At 34.9% G+C, this 26,326-nt stretch overlaps 2 protein-coding genes across 2 annotated transcripts; both read left to right on the top strand.

Annotated features, from left to right (window-relative positions):
* Positions 1-179: 179 nt before the first annotated feature.
* Positions 180-5,897, top strand: zgc:162592 (uncharacterized protein LOC561993 homolog). The gene is made up of 2 exons (XM_058780658.1): positions 180-1,139; positions 4,559-5,897. Exons 1-2 carry the CDS (start codon positions 338-340, stop codon positions 4,885-4,887), a joined length of 1,131 nt encoding a protein of 376 aa, XP_058636641.1. The 5' UTR covers positions 180-337; the 3' UTR covers positions 4,888-5,897.
* A 14,130-nt stretch (positions 5,898-20,027) lies between these two features.
* On the top strand, positions 20,028-26,006 carry LOC131545048 (cytochrome b5). Its single transcript, XM_058783660.1, has 5 exons — positions 20,028-20,399; positions 22,696-22,824; positions 23,639-23,665; positions 23,780-23,811; positions 23,912-26,006. The coding sequence occupies exons 1-5, from the start codon at positions 20,208-20,210 to the stop codon at positions 24,000-24,002; spliced, it is 471 nt and encodes a 156-aa protein (XP_058639643.1). The 5' UTR covers positions 20,028-20,207; the 3' UTR covers positions 24,003-26,006.
* Positions 26,007-26,326: the final 320 nt, after the last annotated feature.

The raw sequence follows: 26,326 nt of genomic DNA, 5'->3' as shown, positions 1-26,326 counted from the left end.
AGAGCTCAATTTTGTTGTGACTTCCACAATGCAACACATGATTCCAAATAACTCGAGAGAAATATTCCATTACTCAAATATTCAAAACAAAACAAGTAGGTTTATTAGCGCCATTCTCCTAAGCGTCCTCCAAAAACATGGCTGGGCTGTTCAAAAACGGGCCACCTGTGATAATTAAGGCCATTCAACAGGGCGGCATCACGTGACTGAGCTTGATTTGCCCCAGGTGTTCATCTTTCCATGTAGATTCTGTTTGCATACAGTTGATGTTTGTCAAAACTATGTGTAACGTTTGAAAAATAAGGATTTATTGGGTCACTGATGGAAATGCGCCGTTATGTCCAGCATAAACAACGTTTCCATTCCGTCAACAGATGTGGACTTGAATGTCATGGATCTACAGAGGACACTGGAGGCTCACCGTCCCATTAAAATCGGGATTATATCGGTTTTGGGTGTGATGATAACTTTGGGAAACATTGCTGTGGTGATGGTCATAACTTCAGCGGTATCGGGATGGTCGAAAAACTCTCGGTACTTTCTTTTATCATTAACGGGAGCGGACTCGGCGTTTGGGCTGCTTATCATGCCGCTCAATTTGTGCGTGAGTTTCATGAAGGAATATAACGGGGGCCCGGACCCCTTCTGTCACGTCGTGGCATTTTTCAACGCGACTATTTACTCCACCTGCATGTACACCCTTGCAACCATAAGTCTGGAAAGATACATCGCGGTGTTTTACCCTCTGAAGTACTCCAGCGTGCTGACCAGGAGAAGAGCGCTGTTTCTGATCGCGTTCGCGTGGGTTTTCCCTCCCGTTCTGCTCGTTCCCATCTCGTTCCCGGCGGGCATCATTGAAGTGCGCTTCTCCAGAGCCTCGCTCGTGTGCAACCCGCTGTACTCCAGCAACGTGTCTTACTCTCTGACTCTGACGTGCTTCATCTTCTTCCCGTGCTCGGCCATCATGACCTTCTGTAACCTCAGACTGTGGATAGCCGCGAAGAGACAGAGGCTAAAGCTGAGAAGGCACAGCTGGGGCGGAGGATACAGGCCTAAAGTCGCCTTGCGCGTTTTGTTACCAGTCATGACCGTTTACTACACCTGCTGGACGCCCTGCATGGTCATCATGCTGTACAATGGTGAGACCATGATTAATAGCCTATCATTTATATTCATCCTGGTGTCCTAAACCACTTGCTGAAATATGTAAATATAAATATATTTTCGAAAATACGCTACCAGTCAATTTTTTTTTTTTTTTTTTTTTAAAGAATTCTCTTCTGCTCACCAAGCCTGTATTTATTTGATCCAAAATATAGCAAAAGCAGTGATATTGTGAAATATTTTTACTACACTGTAAAAAAAGAATTTGTCAACTTAAAATAATTTGTTACCCCGCTGACTTAAAATTAAGTTTACTCAACTCAAAAAAGTTTAGTCAACTTAAACTTTTAAGTTGTACTAAGTGAAAACTGAAATATTTGTTGACTAAACAAAAAGAAAAAGCATTTAAAATAACTGCTTTATATTTGAATATGTTCAATTGTAATTTATTCCTGTGATTTCAAAGCTGAAATTTTAGCATCATTACTCCAGTCTTCAGTGTCACATGATCCTTCAGAAATCATTCTAATATGCTGATTTGCTGTTCAAGAAATTATTATTATTATTATTATTATTATCATCATCAATATTTAACAGTTGAGCACGTTTTTTCAGGATTTTGATTAATAGAAAGATTCAAAGATCAGCATTTATCTGAGAAAAAAAAAAGCTTTTGTAACATTACACACTATACCATTCAAAAGACTGGAGTCAGTATAATTTTATTATTTTTGGGTAAGTAAATTATAGAAATTAATACTTTTGAGCAAGGATGCTTTAAATTGATCAAAAGTGATGATAAAAGACATTTGTAATGTTAAAGATTTCTATTTCAGATAAATGCTGTTTATCTGAACTTTCTATTCATCAAAGAAACCATAATTCTACTCCGCTTTTTTCAACAACTAATAATAATGTTTTTAGTAGCAAATCAGAATACTAGAATGATTTCTGAAGGATCATGTGACACTAAAGATTGGTGTAATGATGCTAAAAATTCAGCTTTGAAATCATACTAAATACTAATTACCATTTAAAATAACTGTTTTCTATTTGAACATTTTAAAATATAAAAATATTTCAGTGTACTGTTTTTGCTGTACTTTGGATCAAATAAATGCAGGCTTGTTGAGCAGAACAGACTTTAAAAAAAAAAAACTTTACAAATCTTACCGTTCAAAAACTGACTGGTAGTGTATATATTTTAAAAGTATAATTACTTCAAGTCAAGAATTTTCTAAATTTAGTTATATTTCTTGCTCCTGAAATACAATTTAAAATGTATGTTGGTATATGAAGGTTGAAAATGAATATTTGCAATTAAAAAAAATATATACTTAAGCAAAACATATGTGAAATATATCGTGGACCGTTTTTTATGAAAAATGTGTTGAGGAGCTTGAAAAATAAATAAAATGATTGCAATTATTTTAAAATTTTACCAGCCCTAATATTTTGCATTGCTGTATTTGGTATTGAGGTATTTAGTTGCTCTGGTAATACTTTAGGTTCTAAACTTTACAGATTAACTAACAAGAACTGGAGGAATATATTTTTATTAATCTTTTTAATTGGTTAATAAAATACAACTGTTCATAAGTTAATGTTAGCTGAGGTCCATTTAAATATTAATACAGTAGGTATGGATCCATTTTAATAACATTAGTAAACATTATAAAATTAAGGTTAATACATGCTTTAAAAGTATTCTTCATTGTTAGTTCATAGAACCTAACTGTAAAGTGTTACCATTCCTTTTTATTACTTTGTTTGTAATCTCACTGAAAAGCATAGCTTTCACAGAGTGCCTGTCTATACATCTACATGAAGGGCAGCAGTCTGTGGTTATGGCGCCTAGGCCTATATGGCTGGAGAGAGGGAAATATAATATGTTAACTTTCTTACAACCAATAAGGGAAGGACTCAGAGTGCAGTGACCTCAGATAGCTTACTGCAACTGCTGTTTTCAGCAAACATGAAGACATAATCACAGAGTTTTAGGGGAGCTGAGATGAAAGACAAGACAAGGAGACTGAAGCCCTCATACATAGAATTTAAATTGCCCACTTTTATGACACTTGTTTGTCCTTTTTGGAGCTCAACAATCCTTGTTTACAGTCTACTTTGGTTGTGTGGAAAAGAGCAGCTTGAGCGTCTTGCTAAATAACTGTAGGAGTGTAAAACAAATACACAGATGTTGTAATTAGTAACACATACTATGTGCAGAGAGAATTTTACTGTTAAAAACAAATGTAGCCAAAAACATACTCAAGTAAAAAAAATAAAAATAAATTGGACTATTTCCAGATGCAGCCATCATGAACCTGTTACCTGAGGATGGTTAAATGTTACAATTCAGCAGTTGATTAACATTTTAATAATATTTATGGACCGATCATCTGTTGTGTTCATTCATCCACATGACGGCTGTTGACTAGAGTTTTTCTTTTTTGTTTTGTGAAATGTTGTAGTTTGAAGACCTTTTTAATATAAATTTAACACCACCATAGTTTAATAATAATAATAATAATAATAAAAAAACTAATGTAACACAAAAGAAGATATTTTGAAGAATATTGGTATCCAAGCAGTTTCGGTTCCCACTGAATTCCACTGTATGGACAGAATACAAAGAATGAATACAAGTCAAGGGAACTGAAATCTTAACAACATTCTTCAAAATATTATTATTTTTTTTCTCTGCAGAAGTCAGTCACACAGACTAAGAATGCAATGAGGCTGTGTAAATTGTCAGAATTTTTATTTTTAGGAGAACTATCCTTTTAATGACTGGAGGAGTCTGGCATTCGTCGACAGAGATAAGTCTGTTGCTTCACCATGAGCTTGAGATATAATAATTTGATCAAACATATATATTTATATATTAATTTATTTACTGTATATATTATTATATTTATGTATAATAATTTGCAAAAAATGAAACTCATGCATGGATGAATTGTTCTCAATAAATCAGTAAGATGCATTTATAAAATAGTTAGAATTTTCATTTAATGCCGACTTTAAGTGTAGTAACTAGTAATGATGTACACCCCTGTAGGTTTGAAATGACTTGAGATTGAGTAAATAATGCAATTGTCCACTTTAACCTTAAAGTTAGTTATTTCATACATGGGCTCACTGTAAAAAGTGATAAGTTGACTTAATTTTAAGGCAACAGGTTTCCTCAACTTTAAGTTAAGTAAATGATCATTTAAAAAATAAGGTAAGGGAATTGTCAAGTTCACTTAACTTTTTTTTTATTATTATTATTTACTTGATTTAAAGGCAATGGGTTTCCTCAATTTTTTTTAGTTAAGTCAACTTATCACTTTTTACAGTGCTGTCTGGATTATGTGCTGCTTTGTAAATGTCTTTTATTAAGTGTCTATTACCATGATGCTAATATATTGAAGAAAGAATAAGTCCTAAAGCATGTTTTCCTTGTTCACAGCGATTTCCGGCAGTGGTGTCCCCGAATGGATCGAGTTTATTGCTGTGTGGTTACCGACCTCCAATGGCTTCCTCAATTGTATCTTCTACTTCTGGATCAACCGTAGCTTTAGAAGGAAATTCCATTTGGTTCTTCAGAGACTATGTCTAGGACTTTGTCCAGGTTCTGACAGTGATTCAAGCTGCGTTAACTCTGTAGAATCCTCTGTGGTTCCCGGATGGTACGGTAACCACTCTCTCCATGAGCGGTTTTCTAGCGTGTCGTCCACCTGCACTCTGCTGACGCTCATGCCACCGCAAACCAACAAGTGTGAACCAGAGCCGGCTTGAGATTCCTTTTAGTCTTGTGATCTGATGAAGTTTTAAAGCTCTGGTGAAGTTGAGTCATCATGAGTGCTACTGACATGTCATTAACCTGCTCGGACGGAGGTTATTCCGATGAATGTCTTTTTAATCGCAAGTTAGCATTCAGAAACGCTCCTATTTCCTTCATGCTCTTTTAGTTGAATGGCTATTTGTGCCTTTTTACTTCTTGATGGCACCTTCTCGTATTCACTCAGACCTGGTTTCTTGGCCTAACTGAAGTCTGAAATGGTTTTGCATTGTTGATTGCCATTTCAGGTTAAACGCACGAGAGCCTTTGAAACATTTGCACACATTTCCTTATCTATTCATAAACCCAATATCAAGCAGCTATGGAAGTTTAACCTTTAAATCTCAGTTTCAGTTTATGCAGAAGGAAGTAATTAGCCAGGTACGTAATGTAAAGGTCAGATCAAATATGCCTTTTGGCTTTAACCTTTTCTGTTTCATGACATTTCCATTGCATCTCTGAAGCAAACATTAATTTTTATGTTCAGCTAAGTAGGCTTTTTGGTCACTGTCCGACGTAGAGGGACATTGTATGGCCAGCATTATCAAATTGTAAATAAAACATATGGGAGGGCTACGATGAACTGGAGCAGATGTTGAATTGAAGTTGTTGTGTTCTGAGGGTGAAGTCTTGTGCGTCTTTTTGGCTGTGTTGTAATGGCATAACTGTAAATCTGAAATTTTAAGCTTTAAGTTTTAAGCACTTATTACAGAATAATACACTTCAATGGGGTGAAAAAACATGTCCTGTGGTGGAGGATGCATATAAAGCAAGCACATAAAGAGCTGTTAATGACCTGGGAGTGTTATACAGCCGTACATTATGATTGATTACCAAAAGTATTTGATGTGTAAATAATTTAATTTTTATATATGGTTTATAAGTGTTTATATGAAATGTTAAAACTTCAATTTGTTGTAAAAAAAAATAAATAAAAATAAAGCGTCAAAGCCTATTTTCTGTTTAAAGCACCGCTGTTTGTTTCGGCTGTTTGATTTGATTGATTGAAAAGATTCAGGACTTGCTGAAGTTGTAAATCATATTTTTAATTGGCTGGTAGCACAGTGCTTGTGCTTTTTGAGATGGTAAGATGTTGTTGAGCTGTGGTAGCCGAGTAAATATACCCGTTCCTGTGTGAAAACCCACACATGAACAGTCAGACATGTAGCTTGACTTGAAGAGTGAGGTTCTCTTTGACAGAGCACGACTCCATTCTGCTCTGCTCACATATGCTTCATGAAGATGACATTTATAGTGGTTCATTTTGACAATAAACCTCGAGGGCATTATATGCAAGGGATGCGCCCAAGTTTGCAGAAGATGTTCCCACTTCCCAAATAAAGAAACTACAGGTGCTGGTCATATAATTAGAATATCATCAAAAAGTTGATTTATTTCACTAATTCCATTCAAAAAGTGAAACTTGTATATCATATTCATTCATTACACACAGACTGATATATTTCAAATGTTTATTTTAATTTTGATGATTAGAGCTTACAGCTCGTGAAAGTCAAAAATCAGTATCTCAAAATATTAGAATATTACTTAAGACCAATACAAAGAAAGGATTTTTAGAAATCTTGGCCAACTGAAAAGTATGAAAATGAAAAGTATGAGCATGTACAGCGCTCAATACTTAGTTGGGGCTCCTTTTGCCTGAATTACTGCAGCAATGCGGCGTGGCATGGAGTCGATCAGTCTGTGGCACTGCTCAGGTGTTATGAGAGCCCAGGTTGCTCTGATAGTGGCCTTCAGCTCATCTGCATTGTTGGGTCTGGTGTCTCTCATCTTCCTCTAGACAATACCCCATAGATTCTCTATGGGGTTCAGGTCAGGCGAGTTTGCTGGCCAATCAAGCACAGTAACACTATGGTCGTTGAACCAGCTTTTGGTACCTTTGGCAGTGTGGGCAGGTGCCAAGTCCTGCTGGAAAATGAAATCAGCATCTCCATAAAGCTTGTCAACAGAAGGAAGCATGAAGTGCTCTAAAATTTCCTGGTAGATGGCTGCGTTGACTGTGGACATCAGAAAACACAGTGGACCAACACCAGCAGATGACATGGCAGCCCAAATCATCACTGACTGTGGAAACTTCACACTGGACTTCAAGCAACATGGATTCTGTGCCTCTCCACTCTTCCTTCAGACTCTGGGACCTTGATTTCCAAATGAAATGTAAAATTTACTTTCATCTGAAAACAGGACTTTGGACCACTGAGCAACAGTCCAGTTCTTTTTCTCCACAGCCCAGTTAAGATGCTTCTGACGTTGTCTCTGGTTCAGAAGTGGCTTGGTAGCCCTTTTCCTGAAGACGTCTGAGCGTGGTGACTCTTGATGCACTGACTCCAGCTTCAGTTCTCTCCTTGTGAAGCTCTCCCAAGTGTTTGAATCGGCTTTGCTTCACTGTATTCTCAAGCTTGCGGTCATCCCTGTTGCTTGTGCACCTTTTCCTACCCAAATTCTTCCTTCCAGTCAACTTTGCATTTAATATGCTTTGATACAGCACTCTGTAAACAGCCACACCTTTCAGTAATGACCTTCTGTGACTTACCCTCTTTGTGGAGGGTGTCAATGTCCGTCTTCTGGATCATTGCCAAGTCAGCAGTCTTCTCCATTACTGTGGTTTCAAAGAACAAGAGATACCCAGAATTTATACTGTAGGGATGGTCATTTATTAAAACTCAAATGTAAATATTCTAATATTTTGAGATACTGATTTTTGACTTTCATGAGCTGTAAGCTCTAATCATCAAAATGAAAAGAAATAAACATTTGAAATATATCAGTCTGTGTGTAATGAATGAATATAATACACAAGTTTCATTTTTGAATGGAATTAGTGAAAGAAATCAACTTTTTGATGATATTCTAATTATATGACCAGCACCTGTATATGCTGCATTTTTGTGGGCAGTTTACTTTACAGCTCAGGGGGCACAATTTCTTTATGGGAGAGCTGGAGCTCATGCTGGGCAAATATGTAATAAATATAGCTCTCTGGAGTTTGTATAATGAGTGCAAAGCAATATGTTTGCCCGTATATTGGGGATTTGATTCAAGGGGTCATGGGTAGCATGCTCTATTTCAGGGGTTTTCGAACTGGGGTCTGGGACTACAGGGTTTGGCAAAATGTAAAATATTTTTAGGGCCTTTAAAACATGTTAATTTATTAAACTGTTTAAAACCTTTTGAAGGGATAGTTCACCCAAAATTAAAACTTGTCATTTGCTCAACCTCCACTTGTTCCAAATCTGTATGAGTTTCTCTTTCTTTTGAGCACGAAAGAAGATATTTGGGTAAATAAACTGTTGAGGGTAGCCACTGACTTCCATAGTATGGAAAAAAATATGGACGTCAGTGGTTGCAACATTCTCCAAAATATCATCTTTTATGCTCAACAGAAGAAAGAAACTCATACAGGTTTGGAACAAGTTATCACAACTTTCATTTTTTGGGTGAACTATCCTTATAATGAATTTGATTTAACTGTTTAATTTTTCATTATTTCTAAATATGGAAATAATGAAATTTAACCTTTTTAAGGTCCTTGGCATCATCATTTTGAAACTCCCTGGTCTATTTCTCACATATTCGACCATATAAATTCAATCTCACCTCAAAAAAAAAATCGTGTGCATACATAGACCCAAGGGCTATGGTAAACAGCCTGCATTAAGGCTGCGGCATATACAATAAACTTTCTTATGTGGTGTGTGGGAAAATCTGCTGTGAACCTCAGTGCTGCCTCAGCAACTTCTGTAGTGCTGCAGAAGATCTGATCAATTCAGCTCTTTTCTTGCCTTCTGTAATGTAGAAAAATTATGAGGATAGAGTCTCACCTAAATCCGATTATGGTGGTCATATCAAATCAACTTCCAACACCCTTGAAGGTTAAAATAGCTTTAGTAGGCTTGTTTAAGAGAATAATCTGCATAGGTCAATAAAGACTGTTTTGCACCTTTGCTCTTCTGATCTGTTCAGTTGCATGGAAAACTTGTGTTGAGTTTAACACAAGACCACTATGTGAGGCTGATTAAACCAGCTTCTTAACAGCAAATCCAGTGACAGTATTGCACAAGTATAGAAAGCTACAGGGACACCTTGGGTGGTTGTTGAACTGCTGCTAATGCGAAACTGATTGTTAAAGCCTCCTCGTGTGGTTCAGCTGCTAGCAGGGCAGTGACTTTGTAGCTGTTTGTTGTCATGGAGATGCAATTAGTATGAGTGTAGGAGACCATATTAGATCACGTGGAAGCCCTTATGCCATTTGGAGGGGCTGCAGAGCACCAAACAGACACTCAAAGACTGTAACCTTCTAATCAGCAAGAACAATGAAGGAGCTACTTGCTCATTACTGTTGTGTTGAGATCAGATTCTACTATAAATTCTCTTGTCTCTGTGTGTGTATGTATGTATATATATATAGAGAGAGAGAGAGAGAGAAAGCTGGGTAGATTACTTACAAATTGTAATCCATTACTGATTACATGACAAAAATTGTAGTCAGTAACGTGACGTGATGAAAAAGAGAAATTAGGGAGAATCAATGATTCATGAATAATTTACTGCTATTGTGTGAATAATATGTAATCATGTAATCCATAAAAAGTAACTGTAGTCTGATTACGAGTATTTTAAAATGTAACTTACTCTGATTACAAATACTTAATTTTTGGAATCTGATTACGTAATCCAGATTACATGTAATCAGTTACTACGCAGCTCTGTATATATATATATATATGCTATTAGGGGTGTAACGGTACACGTATTTGTACCGAACCGTTTATGTGTAGGCTACCGGACGAATACAGTATTTATTGTATTTTTTTATTTTTTTTAAGGAAATTCAAATAATAAATGGCATTTTGACAGTCTTAGCATGTCACGTAGCATTTCATTTACCTCAGCAAGTCATCAGTTAGTTCACTAGAGAAATGAAGTCTAGAGAGGAGCATTTCACGAAATATTACACGATAAACTCATATTTTACTAAACCTGTTAGTCTTAATTATTTAATGTGTGTTTAAATTAATCTGTTATGAAACATGCTATGACAGCCAGTGTGTAAGAATATATTTTTAACAAATAGCCTAGAAATTTTATTATTTATAAATTAATTTAAAAACAGCATTGTGTGCAATTTACATGTTTGCATACATTTTTTTTTTTTTTCCAAAGTCGAGTGCATCTATTTAAAAATAAATAGTAATTAAATTTAAGTTTGGGTTAAGTTGTTAGGCCTAATTGTAACCAATGTAAAAGGGCTCCCTATAGTTTTAAGCATAAGCTGAGGTAGATTTTTATCACTAAGAAAATTTAAACTATAACTGAATGTATTTAAAGAAAGAGGAACTTCAGTAAACCACTGTTTATTTAAAAAATAAAAAAATAAATAAAAAAAAATGTAGTTTTTCCCCCTGCTGTACCAAAATCATACCAAACCGTGATGTTAAAACCGAGGTACGTACCGAACCGTCATATTTGTGTACCGTTACACCCCTTTTATTTATATATATATATATATATATATATATATATATATATATATATATATATATATATATTAGTGCTGTATTTGTAGCAATAGCCAAAAATACATTGTGTGGGTCAAAATTATCAGTTTTTATTTTATGCCAAATAAAATGTTCCGTGAAGATATTTTGTAAATTTCTTACCATAAATATATAAAAACTTAATTTTTGATTAGTAATATGCAATGCTAAGAACTTCATTTGGACAACTTTAAAGGCGATTTTCTCAATATTTAGATTTTTTTGCACCCTCAGATTCCAGATTTTCAAATAGTTGTATCTCAGCCAAATATTGTCCGATCCGAACAAACCATACATCAATCAGCTTTCAGATGATGTATAAATCTCAATTTCGAAAAATTGACACTTAAGACTGGTTTTGTGGTCCAGGGTCATAAATATATGATAGAGATATAGATATAGATACACTCACACAGAATTTATAGTAGAATCTGATCTCAACAATATATATACATACAGTCAAACCAAAAATTATTCAGACACCAGATATAATATATATATATATATATATATATATATATATTTTTTTTTTTTTTTTTTTTTTTTTACTCATGGGTGCAGGGCACTATAGTTCATTTATGTAAGTGAGTATAACGAAATAAAGTGAACTGTGACATATCATACCCAAAAATTCTTCATTCAGTAGACTACCAGTAAAATTTATAAAACTTTGGGACCAAAATGTATTCAGACACTTTGACCTGACCATGTTTTGCTTAATTGTTTTTATGTTTAATTGCTAATGCAAACTTTTTACACCACAGACAGAACAAAATTAAGCATCGCTTGGTACTTCGTTGACCTAAATTATGATCTAATTGTGTACTTAAATTTAACAGCTGAAAGCTATTCAACCTAATTCATTACATACCTTTCTATCAAAGTTATCTGTGTGTGTGTGTGTGTGTGCAATAAACTACTAAATTGTTCAAAATAAGGTCAAGAACTTAAATATATAGTTCACCCAGAAATGTAAATTGTGTTCATTGAGGGGTGCTGTAAGGTGACTGCTCTATTGTGTTTTAAAGCAACATACCACTTGCACTAAACCCTACCCTAAAACTAAGCGATAATATTAACAAAAGCAAACTTGAAATAAAAACGCATTTGATGGAACCATGTCAATTTAGCTTGCTTCTGTCTTTGAGCTATTCAGTACTCGTAATTAAGTGCTCCACAGTACAAGTACAATACTGTACCAGGTGGACTACGGAGCAAGTTTACTATGTCAGAAAAGCTGTACATATGGATCTGGTTATGTGACACACACGTCAAAATCTATTTGTTTACAAATCTTGCACTATGGTAAAAGTGTTTTTGAGGTCATAACATAGTGTTATGCAAAGAAGTGAGTGAAAGTAAATCAACTGATCATCTGCCTTTGTAATCATAATTTGTGTGAAAACAATAAAAGATTATTTCAGCCGGAAACTGCAGTGAATTGTAGGCCTATGTATAGTTATGTTTTTGGAGTTTTCCAAAAATGTAGGTAGAACAGTCAAATAACACTTCATAACATTATGGCTGTGAGAGCTCATAAAAATTCAGGATTATTTGAGATTTAGCCGTGTGTAGTGACATCTGATAGCTTCATCTGTGCCAGCTGGACCTGCCCAAGCAGGATTCTAATTATACTGATTGTAATGATAGCAATTCAGAGCCTCTTTTTACATTCTCATCATTACACATCTCTTTCAAACATGGCCATTGCTAGACCATATTTAGGGGGCTTCAGCTGTGGCCCGTCTTTTATCTCAGCTCTCCTAAAAATCTGTGATTCTACGAATATTATTTCTTATTACCGAATACAGTGGTTGCCCAGCCGCTGATTAGCTTTCAAAAATGTTTGTTATTTTTCTCTAATTTTGATGGCAGAGGCAAAATATTTGCCTAAAGCAGCAAGTCTGCTTTTTTTCTGTTGCTTGCTCTCCAATCTAATGAGATCACAAAAAGTGAAACCAAACGCATCTTTTTTTTTTTTTTTACCAATATATGCCATTCTCACAAACACTTGACATTTTCATAGATTTATCTAACAAAAAAAAAAAGAATAATTGTAAAATATTGCACTTAAAGCATCAATATGTCATAACTGAGACTAAATAGAGTCACCCCTACTTAAAAAGCTGTGCAAAACATAACCAACATTTAAAGGTTGTATTTTAAGTTATTATATTTTATATTTAAGATTATAATGAGACAAAGTCATCTGGTCATGTGATCTTAACATGGTAGTCCCCATAAAGGGACCTGCACAAAGCAGAATAAATCAGCATTTATTGTGCTACTGATATGACTGGAGTATTAATTTCATGCGAGTTTACATCATTTTAAACATTTTTCAAAAGTGCCATTTATTTCTTAACTTTTTTTAATAAGCAAAAATTACTGAGTGCTCCTTTAAAGGGATAGTTCACCAAAAAATGAAAATGTTTACTTAACATATTTTCTTTCTTCTGCAGAACAAAAAAGATAACCAAACGGTTTCTGATCCCCATTGACTTCCATAGTATTTTTTCCATACTATGGAAGTCAATGGAGACCAGCAACATTTTTCAAAAATTTCATCTTTAATGTTCAACAAAAGAAAGAAATTCAAACTATCCCTTTAAAGACTGAAATTATTTTAGGCTCCTAGCAACAACATTTAATGCTGTTTTAACTTTTGTGTCTCCTTCTATAACTCGTCCGAGAATTTCACAAGGTTTTTTATTCTTGTGTCTCCATCATTCAGCTATTCAGGTCTATCAGGTTCAATAGCACTATTCCATCACAGCAGAACGAACAAAACCTTGATAGTCTAAAAAATCTAGTCTAACCACATGCAGTTCGCTGCTACAAAAGATGATTTAAGCTCTGGTATATTAAAGACCGTGGGTGGATTTAATTATCAACGCTGTCACGCCTCTGCAGTGAGCTTTGACCTTGGGTGTTTTTGTCAGGCCTGTGTTCGTATGATGTTCTCTGACCCGTCAGGCTGTGTAGACGATGATCCGTTGCTGTGGTGACATATCCAGTCTCCTGAAGTGTCATGCCATATTTCAGGATGAGATTTCCCAGTTTGTACAGCGTTCAATAAAACCTGTAAACCTCTCACATCTTATCTTTGCACACTCTGCTGCCATTGACTTCGAGGCACAGATGGCGTTATAAAGAGAGAGGATAAAGCAGGAAAGACCGGACCCGATGGACATGACGCAGGGTGTACAATGTCTTATTGTCTAATTCGGATAAAGAAACATGGTTTTTAATATGAGATAGCACACTAATAAACATGAAACTGCATCTGGCTGCATCATAACAGAATGGATTTTTATGCATGAGCGTCTTGCTAAAATTCATGGAGGCATTGAATTGTGATTCATCCTCAGAATTATCATAATGCATCACTCCATATGGCACAGTGGGGACAGAAAGTGAAAATCACCATCTAATTTCCTGTGTAAACATTCCCAGCTGTTTAGCGCCGCTAATATGAGATCCCAATCACTCATTTCCTTGCCTGGATGGAAATAAACAGAGTCATTGATGACCAGGTCCACCTTTCATATGTGCCGTTGTCGCTCTCTTGGCCAGTTTGTCTCCATCATAGTTGTTTTTGTCTGCATTTAACATTATGCAAGTTATGCACGTACCATTAGGTTTCACTGTCAACTAGCGCTTGAGAGGACAGAGCAGTTACATGGTCCGCCGTCCCTCTGCCAGGGAAAAGCATGCAAATATTTACTGGATTGAAGGGAAATCTGTTGTGTGTCGTGGGAAATGATGCAGTGACATAAAGCTCACTGAGGCAGATGCACATTAATGTTCACAATGTGTGTTTAAGACTAATAAAAACAATGAGGTTTAGATAGCTGATTCAAACTTAGAGGTGAAAAACAGGGTCCAAATGTCTGAAACCACATTGAATATAAACAGAAACATGAAAAAAAAAAAAAAACTAAAATAAATAAAATGTAGAAGTGTAAAAAGAAGTTATAACAATAAGCTGGGAGGGGGCCTCATTTCCAAGAGGGCCGCAGAATGAAATAAGACAAAACAAGATTTAAAATATGCTAAAATGGCTCAAAATCAATATGCAAGCTGAAATCATATTCCTTAATATAATTTATTCCTTTAAAAACTGCCCGTTTTATTTATCTTGAACAATCCGGATGTACTACATGAGGGAATTGTATGTGTGTAATTTTTTTTTACCTGGAAAAGTCATCGTCAGCCCATAAAATATTTTGGAAAAATATTTATTTATGATTTTTAGAACATGATCATCAGGTCTGACACCAGCTTGTGGTGTTCTTGCAGCTCGAGAGATGCTGTCATTAAAGCAAAATAGGGACAAACCATACATGGTTTTCAGTTCAGGTTTTCTCTCAAATTGTTATTCTGATAAACTGTAATGAAAAAATGGTTAACATTCAATGAATGTTTCAGATTAGGTAGATCTGTCATATACACGCTTGTCTGAGCAGACTGGGGGTGTGCATGTTTGTCCTCATGCCAAATGAACAATGCATAATGTAAAAATGCATAATCTATATATTTGTGTTATATGTTATTGTATATTGGATAACTATCATTTCCCTAGCGCTACACGCAGCCCTATCTAAATGCATTTACTGCCACCTTGTGGCCAGTTATAAAACTTGTATCTTTTGTACAAACCTCTGAGTCTGTTCTCAATTTATTACTCTAAATGTACAATTGGGCAAGGCCTAAGGAGGTGCAATGACAAGTCAGTTCATGCTACCAGCAAAAAAACGCTGCATGACGCATCCCAATTACTGCCAATCAGAACATATTTGATATTTAATATGCATCTATAGTGAACAGGAACTAGCCCGTATGATTTAGAATCCATCCACATAGATTCAAAGCAACAAACAAAACCTCCTGTACTGAAAGAGCTTGTCAATTTATTGCATTGTGCTTGGTTAGGACATGATGTAATTCTTGTAAGGTTCTACATCAGTCTTTGTTCAAGGTCTCAAGCATATACTGTAATTTGTTGTAATCATGCACACGCAATGTACTATTGTTCAAATATTGTATAAGGTGAGCAATGATTGTTTGGCAAGACCACTTTACATACAGTATAGCTGAATGCAAAGTTTACTGGGAACACGTCAGTTTTGAACATATTTAGATTTAGTTTTGAACATTATATTTTTAAACACAGATTTTAAGCAGTTGTTTAACATCACAACCAGTCTTCCCAAAAATCTTTAATTTTAACATCAATGAAAACTTTTCATTTTACCAAATGTTCTTTGGGGGGTTAGGAAAAGGTTAGGTTTTTTAATATAAAAATTCACGCTAAGAAAAATTTTAACTACTCACTAAAAGGTTATTTGAAAAACTCGAAATGGTGCTTCTGTGGCACTTTAGGGAAGAAAAAAAAATCCTTTGGAACCTTTAGAGATGCATTGTATATTTTTTAGAAAACTTGTACCATAATATGAACCATAAAATCATACATACACCAACATGAGAGGAAACCGTTTTTATTCTATGAAGAGACACTTTAGAGTGAAACATTAATATACAGAGGTGGACAGTAAAGAAGTACATTTACTTGATTACTGTACTTTACTTGACTTTAACTTCACTACATTTGAAAGGCAAATATCATACTTTTCACTCCGCTACATTTCTAAATAGGTCCTCGAAGTAGAAAGTAATTTTTATGTAGCAGCTTTGAAAGTCAGTGGGTGATTTTATTTATTTTTTTCTCTGAAAATGTGACTTTCTTCTTTTCAGACAGTTGCAAATGTAATATTTATTTACAACAATTCAATGACAAGAAGTTAATATTGTGGTATATATTAAACACACGTCCATTATTTTTTAATTTTTATCAAGTCAAAAAAATCTTGCTCTTTTGCTTTTTTGTGAAAGCAGTGTTGCTGTTGTAAAGTTATACAAGCTACAGTTGTGTTGCTGGGTTTTAAAGTTTTTTTTTTCTTATCAGTCTGTATTTACAGCAATTTCACTGTCCACTCGGTTCAAATGTGGATGAATGGCTGCATGTAGATGGGTGCACACTGCCAGAGCTGCTTTTGTGGGGGTGGGTATGGGTGTTATTATTTTTTTTATTTTTGGTCAACTCACTTGTTTCATTTTTATAGGTTTTTAACATTCTAAAAGCTCTTTATTTCAATGACACTACAATGCATTCAGTAGGCATAATATATTGTAAGTTGCTTCAAAGGCATTAGGTATTGCAAGTATTACATACAACAATAATATAACAGTGTATTGACATAAAAAAAGGAAACTTACTTTTGGTAAATAAGCACTTTTAAAAGCAAGTACTTCTGTTCGTTCACACACAAAAAAAAGTCTTCACTACTCTCACTTGCAATGGAGTAAAATGTGACCCTGGACCACAAAACCAGTCTTAAGTCGCTGGGGTATATTTGTAGCAATAGCCAAAAATACATTGTATGGGTCAAAATTATCGATTTTTCTTTTATGCCAAAAATCATTAGGATATTAAGTAAAGATCATGTTCAATGAAGATATTTTGTAAATTTCTTACCGTAAATGTATCAAAACTTAATTTTTGATTAGTAATATGCATAGCTAATAACTTAATTTGGACAACTTTAAAGGCGTTTTTCTCAGTATTTAGATTTTTTTGCACCCTCGAAAAATTGACACTTAAGACTGGTATTGTCGTCCAGGGTCACATATTTGACTGGTAGTATACTTTCACTCAAGTAATAGTTGTGGACTTTGTCCAACTCTGTTAATAAATAAATATATTAATAGGGATCCTCATGGACTGTGAAAAGTGATCTAAATAAAAGATGGTGGGAGAAGAAATAAACAAGAGGGGCAGCTGCAAATCAACGTGACAAGTCAAAGTACACTGAAGATTAATGAAAACAGTACTCTCTCTTGAAACAAGACGCACAGATGAATCATTCATAATAACAAGAGCAACCCAAAACTTCACTCTTGCACATTTGAGTGAGGCCAGACCTTACAAGTGTTCACACAGTGAAGAGTCATTGCTCCCTTACCTTTCTGTGAGGGAGAAGGAAACGAAACGCAAAAGAATGCACACTGGAGAAAAGCCATTCACTGCCCTGTTCAAAAACAAACCAACCGAAAGGAATTCACAACACCCAAATGCTGACAGTTTGGAGGGAGGAAATAAACAATTAAAGGAGTTACTTGTGGTGCATGTGACCGTTACCAAAACAAACCTACACTGTTTTAGTTCATGTAAATAGTGTGAAAACAGATCTGATAAAAGCATAAACCTGCAGTAGTGAAAACAGAGCAAAATAGTGTCCACATCAAAACTGTGATGACAGAAGTCATCTCATTCTAACTGCCTCGGTTCCTAAGGGCCTGAAGGTTTTTTCTTCAGTGTCGCAAGGAATCGGATCCTCCCTTGAATGTGGGTCTCGATAAAACTAAGTACAAATTAAAAAGAAATAAGTTAAAAGATAAGCTTGCTTATCCTTAATGTATAGTGCACAAACACACAAAAAAAGAAATGCAATTTTTCACTTTTTCAATGCAGTTTTTCATAAACTAATACTTATTATAAATACTTCTTGACCACTCACTCCTGGATGCACATTTTGCATGCAACTTCAGATGGGCCTCGTCACACAACTGTCGATCACAGAAGTTAATGACATAACTTACATTCACACAATCTTTAGTTTTTGCCCCACCAACAAAAATGGTTCCAAACAAAGCCATAGTGGACTCGACCTGTCACACACTGCATGTCCGAGCAGTACATTTCATTCCTGCATGAATCAGTGGAATGGATTTTAAATGAGTCATACTCATACACAAAAGAAAGGATAAATTGAATAGTCTACTATTATCGTACACTTATCATTTCACCCATATGGTATAAATAGAGGTATGCCACCCGCACCTAGAATTCAGTCACTTGTAACTCAAAACAGTATCTAGTATTGGAAATATTTGAGGGCTGAGGAAGTTACAAAACTCAGACTGAACATATCAAATTTGAGCAGTGCACTATTGTGACTCCAACAACCATCCCACTTTTGCATCGTTCAACCTACTTTAGCACAAGTTCGTTCAAGTTTACTTAAATTAAATTAAAAGATCAAAACATTATTTAACAGTATATCAGCCGTTTAGTTTATAAATTTGAAGTGTGGCACCAAATCTTGTACAGTTTAAATAATTTAAATGAAACCTCAAAAAAGTAAAATAAATAAACAAATCCTCAGATTTTTACAAATTCAAACAACTAAAATAGAAAATAAATAAAGAAAACATAAAACTTATGATAGCCTACTGGTGTCCATGCTAGATTTTGCATATCTCATTGAAGACAACAGAGTTTTCTAACCTGTTATTAATGCAACATCAGAATCTGCAGATTCCAGTTTGTAAAAACGGGAATGTGCACAGCCTCAGTGTGGACCTGCATGGGCTTATTAATGAGCCATTTCACAGATGAGACCAAATATGAGTTCTCTGTTTTCCCTAAACAGATATCAGTAGAGCACAGGTGGCACTCATCGCTAGCTCATTAGATATGCAAATGAGGGAAAGTTGCTCTCATACCTAGCTTGGAATGACAAACTCAGCAAAAGTCATTAGCAAACTCATTCAGGGAAGGTTTTGTTAGTTTTGGTTTCAGGAAACAGACAAATGAGAATAAACAGAGCAGAAGAATACCTCCTCTTAACACAAATGCAGTTTCTAGCAACAACTAAAAATAAATAAATAAAAATGAAATAGCAGTGGTGTAAATATATCTTGTCTGAGAATGCAAACCTGAAACCTTTAAAAATCCCTTTTTTTTTTTTTTTTAATAGACAGGAGTGAATAAAAATGAGCCCATGTAGAATCATTAAACTTCTTTTTACACAAGTATTATTTTGAGGTATTAAAGCTAGGCTACTTGAATATTTGCACTCAATTACATTTTCAAGATAAAAATAAAACATTAATTTCAAAATTTTAATTTTACTTTGAAAGCCATTATGATCATTATGACTCATCAATATTATTAGATCATTATGACTTTGTCATCTTTATGTTTTAATCGGTTTTAATCAAGGGTTTATATGGTTTTACCATCAATGGTTGTGTCCTAAACCCTTTCATAATATTGGATATAAATTTATTTATTTTTTTTCTTCAAAAGCTACTTAATAAAATTTTTCCTTACCTTTTTTGTATGTTTTTGGATAATTACATTTTTTACATAGTAGACAATTTCTTTGTTTTTACGCCTCTAAATAGACACTTACAATGCAATCGATGATACATACATCAATCCAAACACAAAATAATGATAAATACATCAATCCAATCACAAAATAATATACACACGCAAACAAAAAGGTATTTAGGACTTTTCAGTATTAAGGACTTTTGGGGTTGTGTAACGTGAGCGTGAGACCAATGTGCGCGTAACATGCGTGTGACGTTTGGCGGTCTCGTGATGATCTGCTCTTGATTCTGATTGGCTGCTACTGGTTCCGTCACTGGTGAGCTGAGCGCTGATTGGCTGGTTCGGTTTGAGCGAATGGATTGGGTCATTTCTCGTGACTGGTGGTGAAATGGTGTGCCGGCTAGACTAGAACTGAACTGGACAGATTAACGTTAGGTGTATTAAAAAAAACGCTTCGAGCTAAAAGATTACAGGTAAAACCCAAGCACTGGTTTCCACTGAACTCCAGCAGAGAAGCGACAGAAACCGCGTGAATATGGGGGAAGAAACTGAGAGCTCAGTGAAAAGAGAGAACCAGGACGTGAAGGATGAAAATACACGCGCGCCGGAGGAGGACAGCGGCGTGAAATATTACAAGCGCGAGGAGGTTCAAATCCATAACATGAGCAAAGACACATGGCTCATCATCCACGATAAAGTTTACGATATCACAAGTTTCATGGAGGAGGTAAGAAGGTTGGAGTTTCATGATGTCCTCCACATCACACCTGACACAACAGTTTAACCATACAGCACCAAACCCTGCGTCCTTTTCTGTTGTTTATATATCTTAAATACGGGATACTCTTATTAATTTGTAGCTGGAACGTCTCTAGACTCGAAACACAAGCTGCTGATAAGATCATCAAAGTTTCTGTGGCCCGATTAGTGAGTTAGCATACTAGATTCACTGCAGTAAACGACACTCTGAAGGATGAACCTAGCTAACTCTCTACGGAAATATTTTGTATCAAAACACTGGACGCAGTCATTGAATGGTTGGGTATTAGCCACGTAGCTGCTCTGCTAGCCTGATCATGTTGAAACGAACTCCGACACGTGGTGAAAGTTTTATTGCCCTTCATATCCCGACTCAAGTTATTAAGCTTTCTTTATTCAACCTACATTTCTTTGTTTTCATTTTTAAATGACTTGACTACTACGGTGTTGTTGCATCACGCCTGTGTAACCGAGCAAGTCGGGAATCGAATCTTTCTTGTGAATCAAGGAGTTTGACGATTCCGATTCCATGATTAACAATATTTTTTAGATCTTTTGGGAAATTATTAGTATTTGTAGAAAAAAGAGAGGTACTTTTAGAGGTGGAATATATGCAGCTCAGACAGCTGCTAACTTTATTAAATAATACTTAACAAAAATAGATAACACTAAATTAGTTTGTTAAATAATGCATTATTTATTAAATGCTTCATATTACAATTAAACCATATGATGTTGTCATATTATGAACTACCAGTTACTAGCTTTAAAGCACAACAAAACAGTAACAGGTCCTTCAAATTGGGACTAGGTTTTAATTTGACTCATTTTGATTTACCAAGAGTATGTTAATACAATGAACTGCTTATGTAACCAAAGATTGATTCAGTTCTGAATTGAGTGAAGTAGTCAGCTTCCCAAAGTAAAAATATATTCACTTTCTCTATAGGAGAAATTGATTTTTTTTACAATAATTTATAAAGACTATGCTATGAGGTTGTTAATCTATATATAAGCTTTTCCTGAAGCCATCATGACGCTCATCAATAACTTTATCTGTCGGCCCAGGCTTTGATCCTGAGCGTATGAATTACGTCCATATGAAAGTGTGACATCAGTAATGAACAGCCAGTCACATGCCTTGAAACTCACTTCACGCAAGACAGTCAGTTCAATTCACTGCCAAAGATTAAAAGTCTGGAAAAATATGAAGTAGTAAACACATTTACACAGCAAGATGAAAAGAGCTGTCCATAAAAGAGGACAACTTGAAGAAAACATCTTGCCATATCAGTGCAAGTGACGGTTGTGAAGTTAGTTTATACAGTTGATAACATATGGGTAAAGAGACAAAAAAAAAAAAAAAAATCTAAATTCATATTTAGTCATGTTTAATGCTTTATCTATCGATTCTAAAGCTGATTTATATTGCATATTATTTATTTAAAATAAAAGCTTAATAATAATTCTAAAACTAAAACGGCTTGTGCAATAGATTAAGCGTATAATAATTATATAAATAATCCCAAGTAATTATAATAAATAATCATCACTAAAAGCCAGATGATTTTCTTTAAAATGTTTTCTATGTAGTGCCCTTTAATTTAGAGAATGTGAAACTGGTGGAGGAACATTTTGTTAGAGATGTGTAACTTTGCTCAAAGCTGATTGGTCAAAATTTGGTTTGAAATCCCTGAGCCAAACACATAACTTGCCTGGGAGCAGGTCAGCCGTGGAGCACCGCTAAGAGCCAAAAACCACTTTCATAGTTACTGAAACCCAGAAGTGGTGCAAACTAAACTTACCTGGCTAGCCAGCTAAACCGGCTTCATGGCATAGGCCCCTGGTGAAAAACGACATTACCCAAACTACTAATTATTTCCAAATATTTGTTTCTTTTAATCAAAGGTTGTAGCATTGCGATTTACTACTTATCTATTTGGTCCGTGGCTTGTAAGTTTTCAATGAAGATATATTAAAATACCTATGAAAAAAAATGAAACTCACTTCGGGATCCGAGACTGTGTGGGCACTAATACGCTATAAGAACCGGTTCTTGGATCCTATCCCATGCATTAACATGTTTTGTACTAAAGTCTTACACAGAAATCTTGATGTTAGTTGCCGGAGTGTCAAACTTTCTCACCATTGTGTAACATAAGTGAGATTAGAGTTTGAATGTTGTGCAACATGTGTCATAAGATGTATCATTAAAGAGGGCCAGTGTCCAAAGGATATAAACCTTGTCGTCTTTTCTTTGACAGCATCCAGGAGGTGAAGAGGTTCTGCTGGAGCAAGCAGGCGCGGATGCAACAGAAAGCTTTGAGGATGTGGGTCATTCCACAGATGCCAGAGAGATGCTCCAGCAGTATTACATCGGCGAACTTCATATGGTAGTGTTTGCCGTTTTTCTTATAAGTGTATTAGTTTAAAGATTAGCCAAGAAAGTCTTAAGAAAATGTTCCTACTTGTACATGACATTTTTGTGATCTAGTCATCTAATCAAAAAAACAAAACAAAACAAAAAACCCTTGCTACGTGTACTGCGTTAGGCTAACTGAGACTTGCCATAGCACTTGAATATCGTTGCTCTTTTGTTGATTTTGATTGCTTCCATTGTCCTCATTTGTAAGTCGCTTTGGATAAAATTGTCTGCTAAATGACTAAATGTAATCATCTAGTCTGGGACTGCAACTACCAGTTATTTTGATAATTGATTATGTCTTTGATTAATCTGATTTAAAAAAGCCACATTTTATTTTGAACTAAGTTATTCTACTGTGTTGTCCTCAAAACAGTGTGCAAATTGAAGTTTGTGATATTTAACATTTTGAGCCTTGAATTTGAGCCTTTATGCAAACTGGAAATACTCATGAATTTCTAATATTAGATAAGGATATAACCTTACTGAATGCAAGTTATGTGCCGAGGTAAACATGCCTCAAATATATTAAAAGCTTATGAGTACGTTAAAGCTTAATATGAAGCTTTCTCATGTTTAGGATTGCGTGGATCACGTGCTTTTCCTACAGTAGTTCACTGTGCTTGTTTTTAGATGTGTATTGTTAATAGAAATGTGTTACTCTCTGCAGTAAAAGATCGTAAACTGTGGATGTACAATATTATTATTCGTCCCTTATCTAGTCTGTGTCTTCAAGTATGTGGAAAGTCATTGAACTTTAATAATACCCATTTTTTCTGTTTCAGGATGATAGAAAGAAAGTGTCAAAAAAGGTAAAAAAAAAAAACTCCCTCCTGACCTTTGTGACTGATGCATGAACATATTGATTATGTAAAAGTTGTTGCAGTTTGTTAACGTTTGCTCGCTTTATCACATTACTTCTCTAGGAAGTTTACATCACAACTTCCAAAGACACCAGGTAAGCGTTCAGACTGTGTTCTGCGTAAACTACGGTACTCGTGTTTGGCTTGGTTTTTTTTGTTGTTGTTTTTTTAAACAAGTGTTTATCTTTTGCTCAGGTCATGGACCACCTGGTTAATTCCCACCATAGCTGCTGTACTTGTGGGCGTCATGTACCGTTACTACATGTTGGAGCACAAATCCTCCTGAACTCCAGTAAACTTTGTCACCGATATTTCTCTTGTCTGGAGGCCTTGACTTGTTTGAGTGAGCGAGTCAGCAGGATCACTCTCTAAAATCCTGCTCATCCTCTCTTCTTTAGTTTCCACTCAACTAGCTATTTTGGAAAAGCTCCAAAGCCCATTGGCTCATTTCCACTGTTTTTTGTTTTGTTTTGTTTTTTCTGCCAAAATTCGCAGTTCTGGTTAACCTGCAGGACTTAACCTGCAGCATTATCTTCGTCATGCTTTCTGTCAGCAGATTGTCACGCTGTTTTTTTTAAAAATGTACTTGGAAATGACTTCAACTCCTTTAAATTAATCTAGAGTGTAGTTGGAAAGATCAGGTCCTTCAGGTATGGTCCAGCTTTTGCTAATGGATTTTAATTCTCTGATCATTTTGACAAATCACATGTTCTCAGCCTTCACATAGCTGCTAATTTATGTTTGTCAGTGAATTGCTTTGGGTTTATTACCTAAGGATTTTGACCAAATGGTTCAAGTGGAGTTGAAAGATGCATCTCTAAGAGCAGAGAATAGCAAGAGTCATGCTATTAACAAGAAATTGCTATTTTAAATACAACATGGTTTAAAGGGATAGTTTGGCCAAAAATGAAAATTCTGTTATTTACTCACCCTCATGTCTTTCCAAACCTCCATTACTTACTTTCTTCTGTGAAAAACACAAAATAAAGCTATTTATAGGAATGTTGGTAACCATGACCAAATTTTAGTCACCATTGACTTCCATTGTATGGAGAAGAAAGAAAATATATATAAATAAACATGATGGCAGAATTTTTGTTTTTGGGTGAACTATCCCTATAAGGAAAACTCGAAAATGTTGTCATTGTTTCAGATGTTGTCATATCACTTTTGCATGAATGTTGTCATTCAACATCAGACAACTTGCAATTTCTGAAATGTAGCATAGAGTTACAGTCATACAGTGCTTTAATGTTATATGTACGCTTTTTATTACAATGAAGATTTCTATAGTGTGGTACCGTACCCGTATCTGCAAACTTGAAATCGATTCCATTATTCAGCCTTTTTGTAATAATGCATTTGAGAGATGTTTAAATGTCTTTTTCTGAAAACATGTTGGTGAGAACATTAGTCTCGGGAAGTGTTTGATACTTGAACTGTTGTACAGCTTGTAGAGTACCTGTTCATATATTCATTATGCATATGCTTCTCTAATGAATTGTTCTTAGCTTTCGAGCACTTGCATGTATATTCTAGCTCTACTGGTTTTAGCTTAAAGGGCAGGTCATGAAAAATCATTATGCAAGTGTCGCCTTTAACTTCTAAAGTATGAGTAAACCAAAATGTCTACTTTTGTTCGCTTCTTTTGTGTACTTCTATTCTTAAATCTTGCATTTCTTTTCTAAACAATATTGCATTTAAATCAGGTAGTTTTTAATTAAACGCATTGAGTGAGTCATAATTATGCAGTTATATAGTCATATGTTTTTATTATTATTATTATTATTATTAATTCGTATGTATCATTATTTGATGATAAAAACCGTTTCTCTTAGATTTTTTTTTTTTTAGTTTCTTGCCATGTGTTTTGTTTGTGTCATATTTAAAATCATTTTGACATTCCTGCCCCTAGAAATGTGCAAATTAATTATTTTACTGCCAGGCTGAGTCAATGTGTTCAGTTTTGTCTAACAATTGATGTTCAGATGTTCATGTTTGTGTGCATTTTATGTATAGACATTGAAGACATTGTCAAGTTTTCATTGGTTCACATATTAATGTCATTTTAATTATAGTGGGGAAAATGTCTCTAGGATCTGCTCTCTTAGTTCAACAACAGGAAAAAATCACAGTTCAAGACCTTTATTATTGCTAAGGTAAATGTCATATTTAATTAGAAATTATAATTTATCTGTCAGATTAGGATTATTTGTGGTATGTCATGGTGAATACGACTGACTTGCTGAATCTGTGTGTTTGTTAAAGGTTTCAATAAATGTTTAAAAATGCATATTTGTGCAGTATGTATTCATTCTTTGTATATTGTTTTTTAGAATTTGGACAAAATTAAGGAGATGCATTTGAACTTAAAACGGTTAGATATTAGTGCTAAAGCATTTATGGATGGTTTAAAGTACAGACACTATTTGACTTTATTTCTGTCTATGAATGAACGATATTATTAAATTTTACTCTATTTAAAATCATTTTAGTGCTGTAAGTGATTTGAACAGCATGAGTTATAGCACAATATGATTAAAATTATTTAGGTTTGTGTGGTTACAAAATTGTTGCAAGGAGCTTCGCAAAAAATAATTAAATGCATAA

This window comes from Onychostoma macrolepis, chromosome 07 (genome assembly GCF_012432095.1).
Source record: "Onychostoma macrolepis isolate SWU-2019 chromosome 07, ASM1243209v1, whole genome shotgun sequence".
In the NCBI taxonomy this organism is placed as follows: Eukaryota; Metazoa; Chordata; class Actinopteri; order Cypriniformes; family Cyprinidae; genus Onychostoma; species Onychostoma macrolepis.
Note: the sequence above shows the minus strand (reverse complement) of the source record. Positions and strands in the feature narration are given on the sequence as shown.

What these genes read in the sequence shown, in the direction of transcription:
- zgc:162592 (XM_058780658.1), top strand. Translation starts at nt 338, where the DNA reads ATGTCCAGCATAAACAACGTTTCCATTCCGTCAACAGATGTGGACTTG. An exon ending in GGTCATCATGCTGTACAATG is followed by an intron (nt 1,140 to 4,558) that starts GTGAGACCATGA and finishes CCTTGTTCACAG; the next exon opens with CGATTTCCGGCAGTGGTGTC.
- LOC131545048 (XM_058783660.1), top strand. Translation starts at nt 20,208, where the DNA reads ATGGGGGAAGAAACTGAGAGCTCAGTGAAAAGAGAGAACCAGGACGTG. An exon ending in TCACAAGTTTCATGGAGGAG is followed by an intron (nt 20,400 to 22,695) that starts GTAAGAAGGTTG and finishes TTTCTTTGACAG; the next exon opens with CATCCAGGAGGTGAAGAGGT. An exon ending in GAAAGAAAGTGTCAAAAAAG is followed by an intron (nt 23,666 to 23,779) that starts GTAAAAAAAAAA and finishes TTACTTCTCTAG; the next exon opens with GAAGTTTACATCACAACTTC.